The sequence below is a fragment of the Rhopilema esculentum genome, chromosome 8, assembly GCF_057945365.1.
Source record: "Rhopilema esculentum isolate cy_ngs chromosome 8, ASM5794536v1, whole genome shotgun sequence".
Classification (NCBI taxonomy): domain Eukaryota; kingdom Metazoa; phylum Cnidaria; class Scyphozoa; order Rhizostomeae; family Rhizostomatidae; genus Rhopilema; species Rhopilema esculentum.
Window position 1 is genome coordinate 3,228,261 of NC_142822.1, and position 17,650 is coordinate 3,245,910.

A 17,650-nucleotide genomic window follows, 5' to 3' on the forward strand; every position below is an offset into this window, starting at 1 on the left:
ATTTAGATAAAAGAGGTTTACAAAAACGGTTTACTCTGCATTCAAAGGTCTCCCATGGGACATCTTTAAATTGAACAAGAGGCCTGGTGACTAGTACTGTTGGTCGGTCTAAATTCGAAAAAGTGATTCTTCTGCACGCCTAATTATTTTGAAAGTTCTAGGCCTGGAGCTGACAGACAAGGAAAACCCCCTGAACTCCAAGGCTGTCTGGCTTTTCATCACATGAATGCCTGGTTATTTCATGGGTAACGTTGTAAGTTGTCTTTTTGTTTGGTATCTGGCTCTTTTCTGAAATTTATGTAGCCTACCACCATTTACAAGTTTAGGCCAAAACAAAAATTTTAGCCAAAAGACAAACATAATAAATTGTTCTCTGCACTTTCAAGTACCTTAGATTTGCATATCTTTTTAATTTCTATGCAGGTGTAGTGTATTTGCAGGGCTTTAATGATGATGACGATGATGATGATGGTATTGTTCAGCTTTCTAATGCAAAATTTTTCTAGTCTCACCAGAAAAGTTTTTCTTGATTAGGCCATCTTTGAAATGTTGACGAGGTTTTATCCCTTTGGTTAACCGTAGCTTGTAACCAGGTCAGTTGCCCTTTAAAAAGTTGGACAAGTGAAGTCTCAAAAGCTTTTGCTTGTGTTTACTGAATAACAGGATAAAAGATGAGGTCTTTAGCAGTGAAAAGATGAGGTTGTGGTTTGAATAGGAGAACTAAAGTGAAAACGGTTCATATGCACCATTTTATTTTCAGAGAAATATTTTTGAAGGGCAAAATGTTTTCATCTTTTTCCAAAGTTTTTTAAAAGACATTTAAAAGGTATGCCTAGTAGAGATATAAAGGAAGCATTCAATGATGATTTAGTTCAAACTAATTTTTAAGAACAAAGTTGACATAGTATACCAAATCTATAGGTACTCTATGGACTTCCCTTTTCAAGTGTACTCATTCTTTGTATACAAAAATGTCTGCCATTGAGCTTAAAGACAGAAATATTGAATCACTACTTAGACATGTTGAATTTCATATCCAAGTTAGTCTGAGAGAGTTGTCTCATTTTTAGGTCAACAAAGTACAATAGATTTTGATTTTCTGTAAATTATCATGGACCCAGATTTTGAAAGGCGTCTCATTGACCAGATGAATGGCAGAAGTCCAGTCCAATCACCTCATGTAAGCTTTTGAAAAAATATATTATCCTATCAGTATATGCTCTGTTGTAACATATGTATAATATGAACAAAGTATGGTATGGTGGAAATTTTGAGATATATTGTAGTACACCTCGTTAATAGCTACTGAATCCCTGAACTTCACGCATTGGCAGAGATCATACTTTCCCAAGCTTGTGGCCTATTTTTTTGGCACTCATAGTCATGCCTACTTTTTTGGCACTCATAGTCATGCCTACTTTTTTTTGGCACTCATAGTCATATACCTAGCTTCATGCTTATCCTCAGCTGAATCCACCTTCAGAGATTGTAATTAAGCTTTGTAATGTTGCTGTTGATGATAATTTTCAATGATTTTTTTTAATAATTGGCATATCCCAAAATCTGTTTTAGTCTCCAAAAAGAATTTGTAGCCCTAGTCCAAGGAGGAGGCGTCTCAACATGGACATGGTTTGTGACAGGTATGGGATGCTTTCTTGTTTATCAAAGACATACTTTACATTTTGAACCAAATTTTGTTGTTTTTTCTTCAAAAATACCTTTTCTTACTGCTGTTGTTGAATATCTTTTAGTAATTAAAAAGTTTTATCCAACTTTGAATAAAAGACACAAAGAAGAGGTTTTTCAGCCTGAGGATTATATGGAATAAGCTACCATCTAGCATTGTAAATGTAGACATGCTAAATTCATTCAAGAATCATTTGGACAATTTATTTGGAGAGAAGAAATACTCTGTTAGTAAAGAAGATGTTTTTTCAATAGTTTAGATTAAGACAACAACATTATCTTTTTGAGAAAATACAATGAGTATGGAGTGGCTTTTCCAAGGACAGACTATTTTTCTGACATCCATATCTATCAGTTGGGTGTTACACTTGTTATGATTTAGAGTTTGGCTTAACATGAGTGGTCTGTCAGTATAACGGTCTGTCCAGGGTGAAGTCACTTCAAAGATCTGTGACAGGCTATTAGCCTTTAGCACAGTTATAGTTAAAGTTATAGTTAGTTGGAGCCTCCTTGTATATACAGTTTTGATTGATCTTCTTTTCTTACTTTTTAGAATCATGATATATTCTTCCATTTTCAATAACATTTTCATGAAATGATCATGAGAAAATTATCACAAATGCCTTTTGTAACAAATACATACTATGGTAGATAACTAACCTCAATTGATGTGATAATTTGAATTCTCCAGACCACATGGGAATAAAAACAAGTAGCAACACCTATAAGGATGTACCATCTGTCCATGCCTGTTTTTGAAATAATCACAACAAGAGTATTCTAAGATGAAAAAGCTAGAATTTCTCCAAAATATTAAACTAAGATTATAGGATTTTTCCCATTGTTTATGTGAAATGATTCTCAGTTTCAGTTTTCAAACAGTCTGTATAAAGCTGTTTAAATAATCCCCTGCCTATCTTCTTGATAAATTTTTTATTTTTGCTTTTAGGGCAATCCCAAGCCGATCAGCTATTAGGAACATATCTGGAATCTTGATGCAACAGGTGAACAGTAGATTATTTTGAATAAATTCTGATTGCATCCTGTTTTCTGTTTTTTTTATAATTATGGTAAATGAATTTCAAAGTGAGTGTTAAAAATTAGCATTTGTAAATAAGTACACAAGCTTTTAAAAATGGAAAGTTAAAAAGTGTATAAATCCAATTTTTTTCAGGAAAACTCTGACCCAACAACTCAAAGCTCACAAAGGTATGTGAACATTAAGTATTAATGTGCTGATTGTGTATTGCACCCTACTCTTTGAATAGATTCATTCAACATCAGATATTTCAAAATCATTTTGTCACCAGATTTGATCAGTCAGTGTGCTTGCTAATTGATTTTATTTACTTTCAGAGAACAGAATGTAAACAATGAAAACAAAGGTAAAAAAAATTTTGGCTTCGCTTGTGATTGTTCAGTTATGCAACCTTTTGAATGCTATAGGCCCTTTAGCCTGTTCTAATTCAGGTGAAAAAACTTGTAAATGTTCTATTTATTTTAAAGTCCTGAATTTCTAATATAAGTCTTTATCAACTGTGGGATATTAAACCCCTCAATTGCTGCCACATACCCTCTGAATATCATATTCACAGAAGCTTCAATGCTCATACATGGCCTCAGTAGCAAAACAATTCAAATGAAGGTTCATTTTAAAAGGGCATAAAATCATTGGATGGAAGAACCAATAAAGATAATTGCACCATCAAGCTCCTTTATGCTCCCAAGATTTGTAATCATTTAATCATGCATGAACTTCTCAGGCAATAAAATTTCGAAATTTTGTAGGAGAAGTATTTTCTTATTAGTGAATTTTTCACTGCAAGCTGTCATATTTCTTTGATTTGATCATTTCATACCCAGCTTCTTTTTTATGTGAAATTAAGAACTTGAGGAAACCCATGAAGATTGATACTTCAAACTTTGATATAATTCCCCTTTCTGAACTAAGTCACTCTTAGTGACATTCATTTTAAGCTATATTCATTGAATTACATTAAAACATGATATAATCTTTTTTGTTTACTGTTATTTTTAATACTTTTGTCTATATCACAAATATTCTCATTTTGTAGACAGTCTATTGTATAACAGTTTGCTGCGAAATGAGCTGCTGGGAGCTGAAATCGATAACCCGAGGGTAATGCATTAGTTTTTGAATTAATGAATAGCACTGATTACTTTTTTTTTAAAAAAGTGCATTAGGCACTTGGAAGAGAACACAGGCTGACATACAGAGTTGATTTTTTTTGAAGTTGAAATTCACAGAATTATTAAGTGATTTTTAACCTAATGTCAACCAAAAATATCTTAGAAAAGTATTATTTTAAGTTATGCTTATATATTTGTTTGTATTTGAATATTTAATGTATTTTTCTAGAAGGCAGTTATGTCCATGTTAGAAGTTCCTTTTCATTGACATCGTTCTTTTAGGATTCAAATGACAGTAGACAGCCATTAACAACACCAAAAGGATGTAAAAATCTCTTTACGGTTTGTGCATAACATTTTCCTATAAACAACAATAAATTACAATATTTGTTATATATATGAAAAAACATCAACATCAATCTATTCATTTCAAGCTTATATGAATTTTTATGTACTTACACACTTTTCCATTTCACATTTGTATTAACGTAGCTGTGCATGCTTTGATGGATAGCAATCAGAGGGTTCTAAGTTGCTTCAGATTATAAACTGTTCTAACACTGCACAACTCTGCCCACATTTCTATACAGCTCTGCCCACATGGCAGCGAAAACTATATGAAAGACCCATTAAACAGTAATTTTCATTGCTTAGTAGTTATAATGTATTTTTAAGCCTTCTGTTATTCTAACTTATTCTAGGAATTGAGATGCTAATGATAGAATAAATCAAATTAATTTTAGTTCAAGCATACAAGAAAAAGAAGTTCTATTGAGGCAAGTGACTGTATAAGTCCATTTTCACTTTCGCCTGTTGGGAAGGATAGGTGAGTACAACAGAGCTTTGAAAATCTCTAACTTTCTTCTAAATTGCCGAAGATCATGTAATGCAGTCTGTTTCAGACTTTGTCCAAAATGTCCAAAGAACTTGAATTCAAGTATCTGTTCAGCTTATTAATTTAAAGATTAAAACTGCTGGATGAATAAACAGTTGATGAATGATGAATAAGGGAGTTATGCAATCTACATGTACTTTTGATCTTTTGGGTTGTGGTCCATTTTTGAATTCACACAATTTTCACCTTTGGTTAACAAGCAAAGTTTATTTTTACTCCTTTTTTATGCATAGAAAATGGATGTTACTGGTTAGCTGTCTTTCTTTGACGTATAGTTATGTACAGCTGTTGCTCATTCTGTTGCTTAGCAAGGTTGTGTAAAGTTTGTAAATTAGCACTTTGGTTTGGTTGTTCAAATATGAATTTTCCATCTTCTGTCCTTTTTTTAGCCATCAGCTGCTTCGATCACCGAGAAAGGTAAACACAGATTAGGTTTTGAGAATAAAGAAAATAACCTTCCTATGCACCAATCATATGCTGACAGACCTATGGGGAATCGACATGTCTTGTAGTATTCATATCAATTTCCCTAGTCATGAGAGAAAAATTGTAAATTCTGCCCACCCTTGGTCTGGAAAGGGCGGCCTTGTCAGTTTCACGACCCAACCGCCACTTCTGAATGTCAATAGTCCTATTGCCGCGATCAAATTTCTTTGTCAGCCCCCCCCCCCCTCCAAGGCAATAAATGATTGGTCCAATAGCGTTGAAAATATAAGGCAGATGAGTATTTGCTAATAATGAAAGAATTGTTGTTTAAAAAAATCTGTTTTTTTATTTCAAGATATCTTTTAGGTATTGCAATTATTTTTGTTTTGTGCCCAAATGCTTCCTCAAATAGAGATATGTCTTTTACATTTCAGTCGACTCGTAAGATCTCAAAAGTTCCATTTAAGGTTTTGGATGCACCAGACCTGCAGGTTTGTTGGATTTAAACTCTCTCTTCCCATTTTCAAATTTTAATCAACCGGGATAGCAAATTGTCTCTAGCATCACACGACATACATTATAAAAGTCCTTGTCATTTACAGTCAAAAAGATGCCAAAGATGAATTTGCAATCTGTAGACTAAATTCAAAATACCGAAAGTTTTACTCTTGTCGACATTGTCATCGTCTTAATGCATAAAAATATGAAGATAATCGCCGACAGGATAATTATCATCGTCAGCAATTATCCTTATCATCATTAGCATCATTATCAGTCGTCATCACAATCTATTCACAACAAACACCATTATGATTATCAATTATATATTGTGCAGACAACGATTTATAGCTAAAAATTTATGAGCAAGATAAAGTTGGAAATCTTACCTTAATTTGCACCTTTGATGGTAATTATTCGAATTTTAGGATGATTTCTATCTTAATCTGGTTGACTGGTCGTCACAGAACATTCTCAGCGTTGGTCTGGGGACGTGCGTTTATTTATGGAGTGCGTACACCAGTCAGGTATTGCTCATTTCTTGTGCTTACAGAAGATCCGATCCATGAAGGACTTTTAAATTTTAAATCGTAAAACCCTCTGCACTAACGGATCATGTCAAAATGGTTTATGAATAACCAAGACAGTAAAGTATTGACCTTATTGACTGGCCTTGAGGCTAATTGTTTACATCCAGCATTGGCAATTATTACTCTTTTTATAAAAAGGGTCTCCACGAACTTTGCTTTCGTGGAGGTTTAAAAAATCTTCAGGTTTTGCAGGAATTCAACCTAGGGAAAATGGATCATTGCTAACAAATTTCCTTATGCCCTTCATCATCCAATCTTTTTTGCTCCCAAATTCCTCACTTCTGAAATTTAAAGGCTCTAATGCAACCGGCATGCTTTGCAAATATAATTCCAGAACCGGCCTAATGTCGTACTGCATGAAAATACAAAGCATAATCAATTATCAAGACAACTGCCGCTAAGCATGCTGGTTGCGCAAAAGCCTTTAAGTTTGATTTAAAGCAATTAAAATGGTAGATAGGCGGCATTTGGATTTGAAGGTTTGCTAGCATTACCTGAATCTAACGTGCTAGTGTAATTGTATTTCAATCTCATATCTTACAGGAAAGTTGATCGCTTGATCTTCTACTGCAAATTTTCATAAATTACAAAAATTTTCTTTACTTTTTAGGTCACAAAACTTTGCGATTTGGCCTCAGAGGATGACTCTGTGACGTCAGTTGCATGGACGGAAAAGGTAAGGATATATGTCGAATAGAAAGTTCTGTATGTCTAGGATAATGGCTATGAAGGGTTTGCTTGTAGCATATCTTAAATCTAACAGATGCTAATTGTTTGTGGAGCCTGAAAGTATTCTATGTCTTTTTGCAATCTATTTTTTAATCGTGACCATTGAGTTACAGAATGTGGATAAAAACAATCGTAGCAATCATTTTTACTGCATGTTGCTCTATGTACCAAGTCAATCATATTGTAACGAAATATAATTTAGCTTAAAGCGTTAGACAAAACCTTGATCGTATATTTTGTCTTTTTTCTTTCTTGAGCCAAAAGTGAGAATTCAGATTTTCTCAACAGCCCAGCAAGTATTGTACGAATTACAAAATGTTATCATAGTTCACCTCTGGTACCAAATATTCTACAAAACCTAAAAAGATGTTAAATTGGCGATGTTGTTTCGAAGTATTTTCTGCATAATATGCCACCTTAGCTGGAAATTTTAAGTCACATAAGGATCGAAACATACTAGATAAGGTGACTAGGATCGAGGATGGCTCAGCGGTTAGAGGCGCTGACTGCAGATCCAGGGGTCTGGGTTCGAGTCTCCGATATGACCCAACTATGACCCAACTTCCACCCAGAGTTAAAAAAATCGCCAGCTCGTTGCAATTGCAGGCGTAGGAATCACGAGTTATGGTCACATCAAGAGGAAGTACAAGGACACTACACGATTAGCATAGGTTCTTAGTGTGCTAAAACCACATCGAAGCTATGTAGAGACAAATACACCGACTAGATAAGAAACTTGTCAATTTTTTATTCTGTGAGTTTCCACAACCTCTATTCAAATAGAACGTCACGATAACGATCGGTTTTCGCAAAGCTGTTTAGTACGTTTTAAAACATATAAGAAAACTTCCATGAAGCGGGTTTGTAAGACTGTAATGGAAGCTACCAGGGTGTGTATATGAGAATTATAAAAAGATAAACTTCGAAAAGATCTTAGCAAGCATCACCCCTAGGATTTCGCTTTCTTCCATATAGTTGCTCACCTTTAATTTAGCCTGCCATTTTGTATATATGTTCTCTACCTGCGCACTAACTTGTGAAGACCGTAACACTATAGCCTGTTTTCAAATATTAGGGAAGCCATCTATCAGTTGGAACAAACAAAGGTTATGTTCAAATCTGGGATACCCAGAGCACGAAAAAGGTTTCGTCGCTTGAAGGTCATCTGCTGAGAGTTGGTAAGTGTTTCCAAAATCTGACGTCACAAATTGGTGACTATGGATTATAAAAACAGAAAAAATCAGATTGTGGTTAAAAATGTCAACTTTGTGTAGCATATTTAGTTAATTTCCATTAGCTTTGTAAATATTTTGAACAAACGAACGTTTCTTCTTCGCTGTTATATCGCATTATGGTCGTCAATTGTTCTATCTGTTAAATACTCTGGACTGGGAAACCAGATAGTTGTGTATGTAATACAGTGTATCGTTTTGTATGGCCTTCCTTGTGCTGATGCTCTGTGACCCATTTTACTTGATGGAGGTAAATGGTTTGCAATAATCACAGTAATCACATTTATCACAGTGATCGTAACAATGGTTTATTCATAACCACGCTACACTGTGATTATATCTCCAGTTGGCATCCGTACAGAGAACATCTAAATAAACAGTACACTTCTTGCAGCTCACCAAAACAGTCCATTTACGTTAATATTCCTACAACAGAATCTAGTACTTGATAGCTACCTTTACGTTTATACTTAATATCTCAAGAGAAGATAGTTCCTCTTAACAAGGGGTTGCCCTACTGTTGATGCATATTTGCAATAATTGCACGTTTAAAAACCCTTTAAGTGTTTCAAACGGTAGAATTCAGTGCCTTTTTATTTAGGTTGTAAATAGTATACATGCAATGCTTCATTATGCAGTTCAACGTATTAATCAGATCTGAATCGCACATGTAAACTAGCTATGCTCCATATTTATCGAGATTATTTTGATGTGATCTTGCTATTTCGTACCTTCCACTAGGCTCTTTGGCTTGGAACAACGACCTGCTTTGTTCAGGGAGCCGTGATCGTGTCATCTTCCTCAGGGACATAAGGTTCGTCTTCGTTAACCCTGTGGTGTTGTTTTGTATGTTCCTGGACTTATTACTTTAGTTCGGCTATTTTAGGCCCAATAGTTAGTTAATCATATTTCTCCGAAATATTAACATCTTAATGAACACGTTTAATCAATTAAGGTTGGCAGAAATACTAGAAAAACAAAGCCCTTATACTTTCTGCGCTCAAAAGTTTCTAAATTATTAGGATTTGTAGAACATTAATATTAGAACGAGCAAAAAAAAAACTGAGGAATACAGAAGTAAAGTGTATGCATAGTGTGTACATGAAATACCAACATAGCCTAGATCTTGTCTTGAATATATTTTATCCAAATTTTTATTTCTGTTTAGATCCTCATCTCCTTCAGAAAAGAAACTGATCGGCCATCGTCAAGAGGTGACTGTTTCTTCAATGTAGTACTTTTTTAGTGAACGTGTCATTTCCAACCAGTGTTATGTCTTATTTTACGTCCAGAGAACAAGGAGCCAGAGAAGAATATTGCGTGTCTCGAATCTTGATCCTAACTGAACTAAATTAAATTACAATACAGGGGCGTGTACTCATAAAACGAGGGGACGCTACGAAAGTGTTGTTGATTACGTTGCTGTGGATACGTAAACAATGAAAGGTGTTGTTGACAATGATACAATTGAAGACGTGATTACATTCGACAATGGTTACTACACTTTCCTTGATTATGAGGAACGTTGTGTATAAGCTTTATTAAATCTTGGCAGCCGTATTATTTTCAAACTGTTTTAAGAATCTGTAATGATTTTTACAAATCTCTAGCCTGTTATGTAGGCAATGGTTTGTTATTCTGAAGTTGCTTTTGCAAGAAATGATGCACTTTTAAAGAACTGTGGGTGCTTTTTTATTACACCTTGCTGGGAGCTACCCTGCAACTGTGTAACGCAATTCGTGACTTAAGGATAACATAGCTACCTGTGATATCAAGGCTGGCCTGTGTTAATCCACATACCATTATGAAGCCACCAGTGTCTCATTAATGTATGTTATTTTATGAAATGTCGTGGTACGCATTCTCTTTTTACATAAAATATCATGATATACACCCTTTTTTATAAGAACTTGTAAGTTAATTACCATACTGGCTCTTAATTTTCCAAAACTTTGAGGCTGGACTGTTCTTAATTGCTCTTAAGTATTAGGGTGTGACAGGGCTGTATTAGCGTGTTCAGACTCCATTTGGCGACAAAATTGGTGAGCCATCGTTTATTTACTAAAATCTTTCAAGATTTGCCGACAGTGCGCCCCTAGATGGCAAAAGCTCCTAATGTTTGAAACGGAATTACTTTCGAAGGGGTGTCACATCACAGCTTTTCTCTCATTGTTATCGTATCCAAATTTGAGAACGTATGCAAACAAATATTTCTTCAAAATTTCACTTTTAAGTAGCTCAGCTTGTTCTTAGTTCTTAACTTTTGACCAGTTTGGAGGCTCGAGTTCTTACAAAATTGTTCCTTTAAACAAGTGTCTGTACGTAGGCTAGCTTTTTAATGGCTTGATAAAAATAGCGTTTTTATGATTTTTCAAGGTTTGTGGTCTTCGGTGGTCACCTGATCGTCAGTTGCTGGCTTCTGGTGGTAATGACAACAAGGTTTGTTGTTTGATCATAACTTCCTTGTTTTAAATTTGACAGCATTGTAGTCTAGTTTCCTGTTTTTTAGCTTCCCTCGAATTTTTGTCTCTACGTTACTTGGACTTTATTTACTGCCTACGAGATCGGTAACTTAATCATTAAATCATCATAGATTAACTAGAATTAGAAAGATGAATAAGTCTCTTCGTTCAAAACTCTATTCTTCCATGCTTTTGCATGATTCAAACCAAAATGTGCTTGAATTAGTTAAAAAGGAGCCCCGAAAATTCATGTCTTTTATTGATTTTCAGAATGTTTATGCTAGATTTTCTCTTCATTTTGTTTTTACCTGCATTTTTATGCCGTTTTCTCGTGAAGTCTTTAGGGTACGACAAAAAACACAAGTAAAGAACAGTTATTATGTTTGTTGTCACTTATGTCTTTGACGCAGCGCTATGGTTTAATCGTGCAGGCTTGGCAATCTTTACCAGGAACTGTTGTTTCATATCATTTCATTTTCTCTGCCAGCTCATGGTTTGGAATCTTTCCAGTACCTCACCTTATCAGCAATACAATGATCATGTTGCCGCTGTGAAGGCGATTTCTTGGTCTCCACATCAGGTATGTAGACATAAGATGTGCAATGTCCCTTCTGTGTCATATTTCATCCTTTCTTTATGGGAGAAATCTTTAATTAAGATGAATGAGAAGCTTGGTGTTCAAATGAATTGGTTGGTTTTAATGTCTTATGCCGTCTTTACTCATTGACGGACAGTACGATAAAACCCAATTTGTATTCAATTGGAATTGGACTTTTAGGCCGTTTGTGTAGCTACCTCTTATTTGATTTTGTGTACCAAGGCACGTATAAAGTGTTTTGTTATCCTGCAAATGGACTGTCTTTTGCAACATAGACTTGCTTAAGGCAAGAAGTTTGTTAGTAGTAAGCTTGAAAATGTGGTTTGAAGTGCCAGACTTTCGAAAAGGAACAAGGTAATCTATTGAAGGTATTGACATATACTGGTGACAAATTTGTTGATTTCTTATTAGTTGCTTTTTGACGTTGTATTTTTTGTTTTTTGCTTTGCTGATCGTTGTCCTTGTATAGCATAAATGAAATAACCTATTTTGACACGAAGTTCTGAAAATGCCAGCTTTTCAAATGAGCTAAATATATTTTTTTATAAACGTGTCTTTGTACTATTATTGAGGGAGAGAGAAAATGTTCTAAAACCGAGGGGAAGCTAACAGTGCAAAGAGCACACTGAACATTCCTTTGATTTTCAGGCGATGCTACTGAGCTATCTATATAGGAAGTGACAATTTCGGCGATCAAAAATATGATCCTTAGTTAACATACAATATGTCATAAATAAACGTGTTATCTTTAGAGTCTTGTATATTTCTCAACCAAAAAAGTTTATAGATCATAAATGCTTAAACAAAGAACAACTGTAGGTTCTTTTATTCTTGTGTTCTTCTTCGAGAAGAGGGGGGAGGGATTCACAGTTATGGCATGAACTGAACTTTGGTCATTTTTACACTGAATTTAAATTATTTTTTTAACTTGTTGAATGTTTGTGCATGGAATATAGCAACGCCCCCTCTTGGCAAAATAGATAAGGTCCAACAGTTCCTTCCTAAAGTTTCTTTATGACTGACAAAATGAGAACGTTGGGAAAACCTAATCTCCTAATAACTTGTGCAGCCGGTTATAAAGCACTACCATCTTTTTGGTTTCCCATTTTATTCTCTTCAGGGCCAGAGAAACAAACTCTCATGTATTTTAAGGGGGCTATTTTCCTATTTTATTTTTTCAGGGCCATAGAAACTAAAACGGTTTTAATTTTCAGCATGGTCTCCTTGCATCTGGTGGTGGGACCGTGGACCGTTGTATACGATTCTGGAATACGTTAACAGGACAAAATCTACACTGCATTGACACAGGGTCACAAGTACGGAAACTTTGTTATTTTTAGTCATCTTGAGTCATTTCAATTAAAGGTTATGAATTGCTCTAAAGTTTTAATGTGCAATGTCGTTGGCCTAACAAAGGGTTTTCATCGAAAGTTGCTTTGGAAAAATTGTTTTTGTGAGCTTTTCCTTATTTGTTGTTATGATCAACGAACAGGAGATTTTTGGTGATACAATCAGAATCAATCAAAGTTTCATAGCATTTGAAATTGTGTCCATCGATGAATTTACAGTTGAGGTGTTTAGGTATGTAGAATATAGGCCGATTTTTTTCGTAAAGATTTGTCGTAAAGAAGTTTTATTCAATCGAGAAAATTTTCAGGTCTGCAATTTGGCATGGTCGAAACATTCGAATGAGCTGGTAAGTGAAGACATTTTTTCTTTGGTATAGAGCACTTGATCCTTCCACTATGATCCTTCGTATGAAGTTAAGTCTGGCCATGGATTTGCACAATCAAAGATGCATCTTGTCATTGTTTTCAAAAGGATGTTGATATAGAGCCATTCACTTTGTTTTTGAGTGTTGAAGCACATGACATGTAAAAACTGTAGGCCAAAATTACAGTCAAGAATATGAATGAATTTTAAAAAAACCGATAATTTAATTTAATATAGTGAAACACTCAATTGTGGATTGCAAAGTAGTTGATACAAGAAACTCATCGAGCATCGAGTCACTATCATCATCAGCATACCATCATCAATCATCCAATCACATCATAAACTTCAGCATCATCAATCATTCAATCACATCATAAGCTTCAGCATCATCAATCATTCAATCAAATCATAAGCTTCAGCATCAATCATTCAATCAAATCATAAGCTTCAGCATCATCAATCATTCAATCGCGTTATTACTATCATTTGTCAATCATCCAATCACAATATCATTATCAAAATCAATAATCCAATCATTATCTATGTCATAATCATCATTATGATGAACAATGTAATCATGGACACAATCATTACAAAACCATGACCTATAAACTGTATGTTGTTTTTAAAACAAACGGATTTTGATTTTAGGTTAGCACACATGGCTATTCGCAGAATCAAATTCTTGTCTGGAAGTACCCAAGCCTGCAGCAGGTTGCAAAATTAACTGGTCACACATGCAGGGTCCTCTACTTGGTATGTTGTCGCACGGCCCTTAACATGAGAGCGAACATTGTCAGCATCCATAATTTGCTATCATCACATTCTCCATACATTCTAACATTCTATCACGGGTAGAAATCTGAGAGTGGCAAGATTTCTTTAAGCTTATTCAGTAAATCACTCCTGGAAAGTTTAAAAATGCTCTCGCTTGCACTGGATCATCCTCTCAAATTTTGAAGGCAAGCACAGAAAATCAAATCGGGGATTTGGCGGGGTGCCGGGGGTGCTGGGGTACTTAAATTTATTTTGTTCTTCATGGTCTTCTCACCTTCTGTAACCTGATCACCGCTTTATTTCTTTTCTTGAACCTGTATCCATATTGTTAGACATGGATTGGAGAAATTATCATATCCAAACAACTAAATCTTACCAGGCTCAGTTTTACTTAAATTGCTGTTGTTGTGGGATGACCTTTTTTAAGAACAATGCTCACGGCCAGTAAACATGATATTTCGAAACTTAGAATATTAGAAGCGAGCCTTATATTTGATTGCTTTTAAATTAAAAACATTTCCATAAGGTTGTATGTGTGTCAGCAGAAGTCTAGAGTTGGCTACGACACCCATCCGACTCATCATAAAAACAGATTGGTGTTGTCGCAGACAATCTAGGGCAGTCAACCCAATATTGATTCGGTTTAACTCTACCACTTCCCGATTAGACAATATTTTCGGAAGAACTTTTCGAAGGCCGCTTTCGACGATGCTAACTAGTATTGACCAAGAAATCTTTAATAAGCCTCCAGCACTGGGCAAATGAGCCCTAAGTAAGAGGAAAATAGCATTGAAGATTGGGAATAAATGATGTTAGGCATTTGAACCTACTTGTAAGAACTTTTGCAATGCACAATGAAAGTATGGCTTAGCTGTGTTGGGTTTGAATGGCTTCAGCAAACCCAAGGCAGTGTCCCAACTCTTTTTGAATAGATCATATGCATTCAACACTTGTACAGTTGAAAACAAACAAAATATTAAGCGATCCATATGGTTCTTAGGCTGAATTTCCTTGTCAAATATGCACGTATTGCGGAATTTTGCGAGAAACTCCTTCGATTTTATGCACATGAATATAATCTAGTTCTGTCCTCTAACCATTGCAAGGACGTTAGATCGTGACTTGAAGGTAACAAGTGTAAGCCAGCAATGTGTGTTTGCTTACGTGGAAATAGCAAGTAGAAAAGAGCTAACACCTGGTTGGTTTTTTATTGGCCAATCAGTGCCTAATAACATCTGATCAAAGTCGCTGTCGAGACTGGACCTGTTATATTTTTCTCGAAAAGCATGAAAATGCATAAAACTTTCCATGAGCAAGAAACAGGTTTTGGAACTCGGCAAATTGCAGAAGGATGGTGCCCTTGGATTTACCCTGAAAATGATTTACTTTCTTATTTTTTGTATCAGGCGATGTCTCCTGATGGAGAGTCAATAGTGACCGGAGCAGGCGACGAAACACTGCGCTTTTGGAACGTGTTTAGCAAGGCCCACACACAAAAGGTGATTTTTAATTCATTATGTCGACTCAATAAGGCATGGGACGACCAGCTGGGCTTGATTTGCCATGTGTCGTATTTGATTCTGCATTGGTCAATCGTTTCTACACGCTGTGTACCCTTTTTTGCTTGCCTTCTCTAAATCATGTCCTAGCTTGATTCCTACTACGTTTTTCGTGCCTGCAATGAGTTCTTAAGTGATGACGTCACAAAAATCTATTTTTAGATTTTTGAATTTTAATCCCATAGCTTCATGAAGTGCCTCTATATGTGCAAAATCAGTAAAATGGGTTAAGAATGGGCTGAGATATGACCACATAAGCACAAGCATTTTCACCATCAAAAAAAGCTGTTATTTGGGCTCTTTTAATAATTTTGTGAGATTGAAAAGTTCTAAAGATAATTTTCTTGTGGCATCAACGCTTAAAAACACAATTTGGTGTGTGCTCTTTATCAGTCCTGGTCTTCCTTTTCAGTATAAAATATGTTTGTCTTTTAGAACGAAATTCCGCATCCTATCATACCAAATCTAAGAGAATTCTTGTATTAAGTGGCGGAGAAACATGTGTTTATGTCCTTGGTCTTTCGTGTCTGTGCCCTGTGTGCTTGCATTTATGTGGCCCTGTGTCTGCATGCCTGTATCTTTTTGCCCCTGTGTGCCTGTTTCCCTGTGTGCCTGTGTTCTGGTGTGCCTATGTCCCAATTTCCCAGTGTGTTTGTGTTCCTGTGTCTGTATGCCTGTATCTTTGTGCCTGTATCTTTGTGCCTGTATCTTTGTGCCCCATTGTGCCTGTTTCCCTGTGTGCCCCGAGTGCCTATGTCCTTGGGTGCCTGTCTCCCTGTGTGTGTGTGTCTGTATGTGTTTGTGTCCCTGTGTGCCCTTTGATTATTTACGCTCTTCACATCTATTTATTTTTCTATTTGCATTTCAACCCTTTTAGAGTCAATTTAACTATTTTGTTTTGATTTGCTTCTGATACCCAATATTTCATAAGGCGAGTACTTCTATCATAATTTTTCTCTAGGAGAGCAAATCTGAGTTGAATCTGTTCTCGCATATACGATAGCGAGCTGAAAGATATTTATTTTCAAGTTCAGAAAGACAAAGGTTGTATTGAGGTTTTTAACTAAAATTCTATTCTTTTTTTATGTTGCGTTGTAAATAAAGTATTACATTAGACATATAGGTAAAATCCTATCTAGTATTGTCTTCATAGGGTCTTTAATTACTACTAACCTCGTGTAGAAGAAAACCTTTTATGCCACATTTTCCGTAGCACGTCTTGCAAGGGCAGTGCTTTTTAACCCCGGTGAGTGCCGTCTTTTAGTTTCTATACTTTATGAGGTATGTCCAAAAAAGGAGTATAAAACTTTTCCAGTCCTAGGAACTAGTTTTTAAAAATGGGGTGCTTTTACAATGGAATCATAGCTGCTAAAAATTATACAATTTCTTTTAAAAGACCAAATATCATAGTTATTTCTCGTACAATATATAATATCCCTAACCCAAGATAGAATTTGAACTGGAAAGCAATAACAAGCCTTCTAATGCCTTCTGTAAGATGTCAGAGGGCTGAAAATTTATCGGGTCTTGAAATTAAGTGACTGCCAGACAGAAAGGGGTACGAGGTCGTTGGTCCACCCACTTTGCAACCGCCCAATTTCTGACCCGTCATTGAAAAGTGACTGTGTTCAGATAGGTTGTTTATTTGGGCATCCCTTTCAATGCGAGATTGATTAGAACTGTACCAGTTTTTGTCATCATGAAAATTCCGCGACTATTCTTCATATGAAACTCATGTGAAGATTGAAAATATTGCAATTTCAGTGAAGCAGAATGATATAGCCACGTGTCAAGTATGTGTTTGATAACTATGTATGGTAGTGACTGCAGACGGGCAGGGTGCTAGAAGATATATATAGTTAATTTGCTTTAAATTACTCTAAATTGTGGTTTAACTTAATCTTAACTATATTCATTGTCAAATCAAATGTCAAATGTGCTCCAAGTTTTTCCCTCCGTTTATGAATTACATCTGCATTGATGATTGACAGCATAAAATGGTTCTGTGCCTCGTTTTGTAACTAATTTTAAAAGACTGGACTGGCAGGTGGAACATGTTTTCCTCTTTTATACCGAGTGTTTGTTACAAATTTTGAACCTATCTAGTTAATTTTTTGTCTTGCAATAGTGAAGTCCTGTACGCAAGTGTTTTCGCAACAATCGAATTTAGAACATTAACTCCAAATCTGATAGTTTATTTTCTGGAGGATGTGTGTAATATTTGTTACCTGTGTGCAGATCTTACTGAAGTGCACTGAAATCGACGTGGGCTGAATTGAAATATTTCAAGTGGTGGGTTTTATAACTCAGCACAAATGTCGAGGATGTACA

At 35.5% G+C, this 17,650-nt stretch overlaps 1 protein-coding gene across 1 annotated transcript; it reads left to right on the plus strand.

The window, feature by feature from the left end:
• Positions 1-88: 88 nt before the first annotated feature.
• Positions 89-17,264, plus strand: LOC148959802 (fizzy-related protein homolog). Its single transcript, XM_089109685.1, has 23 exons — positions 89-253; positions 1,071-1,180; positions 1,573-1,640; positions 2,636-2,690; positions 2,861-2,895; positions 3,043-3,071; positions 3,762-3,826; positions 4,120-4,179; positions 4,581-4,663; positions 5,122-5,149; positions 5,593-5,649; positions 6,085-6,183; positions 6,857-6,922; positions 8,051-8,153; positions 8,949-9,021; positions 9,376-9,421; positions 10,584-10,646; positions 11,157-11,249; positions 12,482-12,583; positions 12,925-12,963; positions 13,635-13,739; positions 15,167-15,259; positions 16,281-17,264. The coding sequence occupies exons 2-23, from the start codon at positions 1,112-1,114 to the stop codon at positions 16,320-16,322; spliced, it is 1,473 nt and encodes a 490-aa protein (XP_088965811.1). The 5' UTR covers positions 89-253; positions 1,071-1,111; the 3' UTR covers positions 16,323-17,264.
• Positions 17,265-17,650: the final 386 nt, after the last annotated feature.